Consider the following 7637-nt stretch of genomic DNA (forward strand, 5'->3'; position numbering starts at 1 on the left):
ACTATTTCAGACAGATAGCTACTTTCTGTAAGTTGTACAAGTTGATTCAATTTTGCATTTCCTTAACTGCGCAAAGTATGGTGCGTGCACGGTATATAAAAAGTTGTCCAATGTTTTTCTTAGCTTCCGTGCACACACATACGGACAGACAGACAGATATGTGCTCAGTTCGTCGAGCTGAGTCGATTGGTATATAAGCTTCTATAAAAAGTTCGTTTTCGGAGTGAAATGACCAAGGGCCTCATACGCCTGTCACTGGCGAACAAAGCTCGTGTACTCTGCATCGAAGCTTAGAACCGGTGTTAGGGCGCAATCGTTAATGTGAACATTTTTATATTCGGTTAGTTACTGCAAATATATTATTTTTCGAGTCCCTATAATCAAGCAGGTATCTCAAGCATACCATATCGTTATATTGCTGCATGATTGAGTGCTTAATTTTGATAAAATATCGAAAACAAAAGTGTGCATAAAAATTGCCTCGCCATAACAAAAAGGTGGTAGAGAATTAACACTGTTGTTTACAGTTTAGAACCAAATCCAGATGTCGCACATGTTGGGGTAGGGATTCAGTACTCCACCTTCTCCCCTGGAAATGACAGCCTTTCTGAACAACTTTGTTGTATGAGAAAGGCAAAAATCGCAATCGCCCGGAAAAAGCACAGAATTCTGAAGAGCAGATCATTCCTCAATTTAAACCATGCTCGTAAAATTGCAAAAGTAATTGACTACTTCTTGAAAAAATCACATTTGTCAGGAATAAGGCAAAATAATACATTTTTTTTTCTTTTTAATGATTATTATGTTATTATGCCAAACGGTCGTTATACCAAACTGCATTATGCCATTTGGGGTAGCCTAATCTGGCGTTTACCTATACTGCCGTGTCAAGCATATCTGTCCCATGTCAAAAAATATGCAACTGAGAAAAATGCGATTGAAGTTGGAAACATATTTTTTAGTTTGTAGCTAAATTGCCCCATGAAATTTTGATTAATAAACGTATATCGATGAAAATAGTGTATTTCTAATGGCTTAGTATGTTTCAAAAGATAAACACTGTTTTTTTAGTGGAATTTATTCAGTGGGACATTTATGCTGCGAAATTGAAGACAAAATTGATAATTCCAAGCATATTTGTCCCAGTGCTAAAGTATCATCAGATTACTTTGCGCTTAGCAAAAGTTTAGTTGGGTCTGGATAACAACCTGTTTCAAATTAGATGCATTAGGTCTTTTCAAAGCGTATTGTAGTAAAGGGCCGTACACTAATAACGTAAGCTTTTGGGGGAGGGGGCTTACGCTCCATAGAAAAAATATGTATTAAAAAGCTGATATGGGGACGAGTGTGTCTGAAAACCCCAGAGATATTATATCTTACATAAGTATAAGGACAGTGAGAATTGGTTCCTATACATAATTTAATCCTGAAATAAGTTCTGGTCAGTGGCGTAGCCATGGGGGTGGTTTTGGACATTAACCCCCCCCCTTAGAGACAAAATGTTTAGAAGATTTTTTTTTTCGAAGAAAAAATGTTCGGAAAACTCCCCCAGACCAATTTTCTGGCTACGCCACTGGTTCAGGTGAATTATGTTTCAGCGCAGATGGATTTTTGGAAGAAGCATCAAAATCAGATTACGTGGTAACTCAATACCGCAATACTGCGAAGGTGTTTGATGATTCCTATAAAATTTATTTCAAATTAGCATCTGATGTGTCGAGTGGAAACTTCCACCTGTGTGTGGTGCGTGTGTGAACATTTGTAAACACATGTTAAGGACCATTTTTTCGCAATAAGTTGCACTCGACGGGAAATTCGGCCCCATTGTTTGCTATTGAAAATCGATTAGTCACTTCCGAAGCTATTGCAAAAATCTTGTATATATGTAAATTAATTGGGCCTACCTTATAGCCATGCGATTAGAAGCACGACTACAAAGCGACGATGCTTAGGAGGCTTGGTTGGACTCACGGTCAAAGGAATTTTCGGGTGCAATTAGGCATAAAAGTATTGTCGTGTTAGCCTCATCATATACGAATGCAAAAATGGTAATGCCAACAAGGAAAGAGGAAAAAGTCTAAATGAATACATAGAATGCGAATAAAAATGAGAGACTATTCTCACTCAGATTTTAATATAAATCATCTTAATATGCTTCAATTATTACTTTTCAATTTTCATAATGCACAAGAAAGGCATCAACGATGTTAAGTGGATTGACCTTTTTTACCCATTGAAACTATACTACAACCCATATTCTTTCTCTGAATGATTTGATAATGAAAATTGGCCTCATCGAAGTAATTTAATACATGTTGTATGAAATTTGTTTCAATGGGACAGTTATGCTTGGAAATTCTACGATGGGACAAAATGACCCGATATTTTTTCGCCTAGTTTTTAAACAAACTATATCTATTTATTTGTTCACAATAAAATATACATTAATTTAGAACTTTTGGTGCATAAAACTCAAAAATGATAAAAATCGACATGGGACAGATATGCTTGGGACGGCAGTATATGTATGAGTAAGTTTCTCACTTATCATCTCTGTATATTGTCTATCCGGAACAAAATTAGAACGCTTTTTATACCGAAGTTGGATTTTTCTCCAGATATATGCAACTTTCCCAACCTCGAAAGTAGTGCGCTGGATTAGTTTGACAGATAAAACTTCGGAAGTAAGTTCGGTTCGGAAGTCCCGACTTCCGAATTCTAAGTTGATGCTACGCCGACAATATGACTGCAGCCTGCCATCTGCACAATTTCCTTGCATAACCTTCTGTCTGTGCTCAAAAAACCTAACATTGTCTGTGCTCTGGTTCAAATTGACCCCAAATTGAAATTGCTATAACTTTTTTATTGTTTGGCCGATTTTGGATTTTTGGGGCTGTTTCGAAAGATAATTTAATCATCTGTCAGGTCGTAACCGAGTATTGACTATTGGTGGGCGGGTACATCACGGGGTGGGGTTTTAGTTACAAAAACAGTGATTATTCATGATTATTTTAACTTATATCCGAAAATCCTACCCATTTTAAACTGCACCTTTTTTAAAAAGGGTATGCAGGAAGGCGTGTTCTTTGGCATGAGGCGTTGATAAGTTTAGAACTTGGCCGCTAGGAGGTGGTATATTTGAATTCATTATTTTAGACTATTCAAGATATTCTGGTATATAGAGTTCTCCTCAGTGTAAGTATCCTTATCGCACAAATTTAAAATTTCTTAAAATGGCGTCTTGATCAAAGGTTGTTCAGTGGGAATGGACTGTCGTGTGACGGAAGTAATAATTGGGAATTTTATAAATAGGCGGCAAATTGATCTTTGGTTACGCATGTAGACCCAAAGGCCTTAATTCCAGGTTTTTTTTTTGATAAAATGGACCTAAAACATATTCTGTGAACACATTCTATTATTTGCAGCATCGCTGGAGCAGGTTGAATACAAAGAAAACCTGTGATGAACTCTACCACAACATTCATGTTTGCAAAAAATGCTACAAACCAACAATATACGCAAATATAACAGCTCACTAGCGCCGCATCTTGGGAGAAGTGCTTATTATATTGAGCACCGCTTTATAGTCCTGGACATCCTGAACAATGTTGCCGAATACAAGTTGGGTGTAGGTATAAAGCAAAATTTCAAATATGCAAGAATATTGCAAGTACACTAGCGCCGCCTATTTGTAAATTTCCTAATTATTTATTCCGTCACATGACAGTCCATTCCCACTAGAACTTTGTTGAAGACGTCATCTTTACAAATTTCAAATTTGTGCGATAAGAATATTTACAATGAGGAAAATTCCACATATCGGAATTACTTGAGTACACCCAATTTTTTTTTACACTGTTGGTATTCTTTAATTTCCCGAGTAACCTGATTTTTCACAGCTTTCTAAATACCACCTGAATTTTCTTCGATTTTTTGTGATTTTTTTCATGGGGTTAACTCATAGTTTCATCAACGCTAAAGGTCGTAATCAACTAAAACCCACCCGTGTAAAAAAAAAATCGGGTGTAGTCTAAAATAATGAATTATTCAAATATACCGCCACCTAACGACCAAGATCTAAACTGCCTCAATGCCTCATGTCAAAGCACACGCCTTCCTGCATAACATTTTTGACAGGGTGCAGTTCAAAATGGGTAGGATTTTCAAATATAAGTAAAATAATATTTTCAATATTTTTTAAGCGAATTTGCACCGAAAGCACAGATCTCGGCGAGTTTTACTAAACTACCAAAAAATAGGAGAATTGGTTGAAAACTAAAAAAATGGTGGCCACTCAAAGTGGTCTGGGGTCATAGACGAAAGGTTAAAGCGCATCGGTGTCAAAGTCAATTCGAGTGTGTATAATGCAAACAGGGTTCCCCGAAAAAAATTAAAATGAGTTTCTCCCGTTCAAATTTTTATATCGCATAATATGGTTGAAACGTTACCAGAACAACAGAATAATATGGTTGAGACGTTAACTATGGACATTAAATGAATCAGCTAATATTCTGACCTTTTCTCTTTGGTTGATGAATGTGGCGATAGATTAAAAGCAAAATATTTAAAAACATTTGCTCGGTTTGATTTTTACAATCGTGAATTTTATTTTGCAAGTCGTGGATCGAAATTTGATTAGTTTGTAGTAGCCCTGCATATACATACGGTTACAAGCATCTTCTTTTTCTAATCGGCAGTACATTCCCAGTGGAACATTGCCGTCTCGCAGCTTACAAACATATTATCATTGAAGATCGGAGATGAACTGCAGTTGTTCTGGAAATACCCTAGTTACAATCACAGGAAAAATCGTTTTATTAATTTCTGAGTTTGGGCGGTTTTCATCTACTTTTTATATAACAGGGAGCAGATCTACTTGGGTAGCACCAGCACCCCTTATTCTTATCTCTTATTACTCATTCGCATTACAACCAATTAATTTGATTTTTGTTAAGATATTAACCATGTACTATGAATCAACTATTCGATTTGAATGCAGAAGATTAATAAATTTTGCGGACGGGTATTGGAGTACTGTCCAAAAAGATCTTCTTTCTGTAATGTACGAAAATGTTTACTAATTAAGTACCTAATGAATGCTAATTGAGATGAATTTGAAAAATATAAATTGGGTGTCAAAATAATGAATATTTCACGGAATTCTGTTGTCCCCCTATCCCGGCATATGGCAAAGCCTGCCCGAGATATTGAACATACAAACTTTTTCCCCCCGGTACGTGTGTAGGTGTCATAGAAATCAACAGCAGCAGCAATCCACCGCCGCCAATAATCGTAGAAACTGCTCCCGCAGCTGAGGACGGCGAAGGCAAAAGCCCCGAACCACAACAACAACAGCAGCAGCAGTCGCCGCAGGAAAGCGGCAGCGTCGTGGGCGAACTTGGAGGTGGGGGTGTTCTGTTGACGGGACTGGAAACGAGCGGGTTCATAGCCGTTGCCGCCGTTTCACCATACGCCTGCACGACTGACATGAGTATGAACGTCGACGAGGAGGCAACAATCCCACAGCCCCACTGCGCAGATGACGAAGAAGCGGACGAAAAAATGAGCGTTGACAATACGATGATACTGGACGGGGGCGAAAGCTCCTGCTCGCTGGCAGAACGAAACATGAGCTACATGGAGCCGGATCAGGATTCAAATGGCACCGGTGTTAGTCCCGGCAGTGCCAACAGTGAGACAGTGGTCGGCAAGAAGAGTAAAAATGAATCCCTGAAAATCGAAGAGCTGCAGAAAAAACTCGCCGATGCGGAGCACCGCGAGGAGGCCCTGCTAAAACGAATCACCGACAAGGACAAAACCATCTCCAAAATGAGCGGCGTAGTGGAAGCATATGAACGTGCCATCGCCGATCTGATCACCCAGAAGGAACAGACGACGCAAAGCTACGAAAAAACTTGCGAAGCCCTTAAGGCGGATAGTGACATAAACGCGGAGCACCTGGAGTCTTTGGAGAAAACCTTCTCCGATCTGCATGCCAAGTATGAACGGATGAAGGTCATCACCGACGATTACAAGGAACGGGAGGAGGAACTTGTCAACGAGCGGAATCGGTTTGAGGAGAGCCTCCGGATGCAGGAAAAGCGCTACGAAAACATGAAGAGCCACGCCATGACGCAGCTAGACATTGCAAACAACAAACTGGCCGACCTGGTCCGGAACCATGCCCAGGAGGTGACAAAGCTGAAGGCCCTTCTGAAGAAAGAGGAAATTTATCGGGCCTCGGTGAACGAGCAGCTTAGCCAGAAGTCGCGAGAGAACGAAGAGCTGGTGAAGATATGTGAAGAGTTAATTAATGGGGCTGCGAATTAAGAAGTTTGGTTTTTGGTGCGCGAATATGTTAGTGATTGTGTGTGCGAAGTTCGGTAAAAATGCAGAACGAATTAATCTAGCGATAAGACATTGAATTTACTATACGGTAATCTCGAAACAATACTGAAATACACATGTTAAACCTTCAACTTCAATAAAAAGCAAGGAAAGTGCGTTTCCTTCTGTACTATGGATGTCTTCCAAATGGCCTTGTTTTGATGCGACAATGTCGAACGAACGAATGAACGGTGTGGGATAAAATGAATGTGTGCTTTTACTTTTATCGATTTCCTTTTGTGGCTTGCTCCCATGCGCCCAACGGGGCGACGGCAATTTGAATTTGTGGTGCTATACGAAAAAGGATATTTCCCATTTTAACATGAGACCGTCCGTGGTTGCGGTAAAACGATGACTCATAGTGTTGTGCCATGGCATCATCATGGCAAAAAAGTGAGATTCCTATGCACTGTTGGTATGAATGTTGCACAAATGGTCTGTTAGATGGATTTAGCTGTATAGTGTGTGAAGTACGTAATAGACTTTATTGTTTTGCAGTGATAATCAGATGTATGAACTTTTACATCAAGTTACTCCATCATATGAAGAAACTCATAGTCTGAACTATAAACTTTACTTGTTTCCTAATTTTGTGGTATCATAATTCAAGGTTTCTAGCTGTTATATAAATTAATTTTTACTAAGACTCCTCTATAATAGCCTATCCAAATGAATAAAATTCTTTAAACATCAACTGTCAATGTTGATTGTAAAATTACAGCTAATTTGGAATTTGGACCACATTTTTAGACCACTCTACATATTATAATACATTATACAACATTAAAGATTATTAAGTTTTATGATATATAATCTACCACGTACGCTTGTACGGCACTCGAACTTGTTAAATGAACGATCTAACCCACATCGGACCCAGTAAGTCGGCACACATAAAAGCCGCGCCTTTGTAATCTAAATGCCAAACACCCCTTTCTTTAATCCCCAACAGAAGCGAAAGGCCAGTGCCTCCCCAGTGAAGAAGAAGGGCGCCGCTGCCTCCTCCGACGAGCCGAAAGCGAAACGCGGCCGTGGACGACCCCCGAAGAAGGGCGGCCCCCAACCACCGTACGTACCCAGTGGAAAACCCCGAGGTCGCCCAAAGTCGAAAGCTTAAACGATTGGGGACGCGCACCGGACAGCCGTGTTCTTCTCCGTTGCTAGCTTTCTTGCTGAAATAACGACGTGCGCTACCGCGATATGATTCATAATTTTGAACAATCCTTTAACTTGTAAGACAAATAAGTTGT

At 39.4% G+C, this 7637-nt stretch overlaps 1 protein-coding gene across 4 annotated transcripts in view; it reads left to right on the forward strand.

Moving 5' to 3' along the window:
- The window catches only part of LOC134202500 (transforming acidic coiled-coil-containing protein 2), a 33416-nt gene extending 26881 nt beyond the window's left edge, over positions 1 to 6535 (forward strand). For all 4 annotated transcript variants that reach the window (XM_062677516.1, XM_062677505.1, XM_062677511.1 and 1 more), the window contains one exon: positions 5246 to 6535. In XM_062677516.1, coding sequence (XP_062533500.1) covers positions 5246 to 6330 — 1085 coding nt within the window. In that variant the 3' untranslated portion in view covers positions 6331 to 6535. The remainder of the gene's footprint in view (positions 1 to 5245) is intronic.
- The last annotated feature ends 1102 nt before the right edge of the window (positions 6536 to 7637 follow it).

Source organism: Armigeres subalbatus, chromosome 1 (genome assembly GCF_024139115.2).
Source record: "Armigeres subalbatus isolate Guangzhou_Male chromosome 1, GZ_Asu_2, whole genome shotgun sequence".
NCBI classification, from domain to species: domain Eukaryota; kingdom Metazoa; phylum Arthropoda; class Insecta; order Diptera; family Culicidae; genus Armigeres; species Armigeres subalbatus.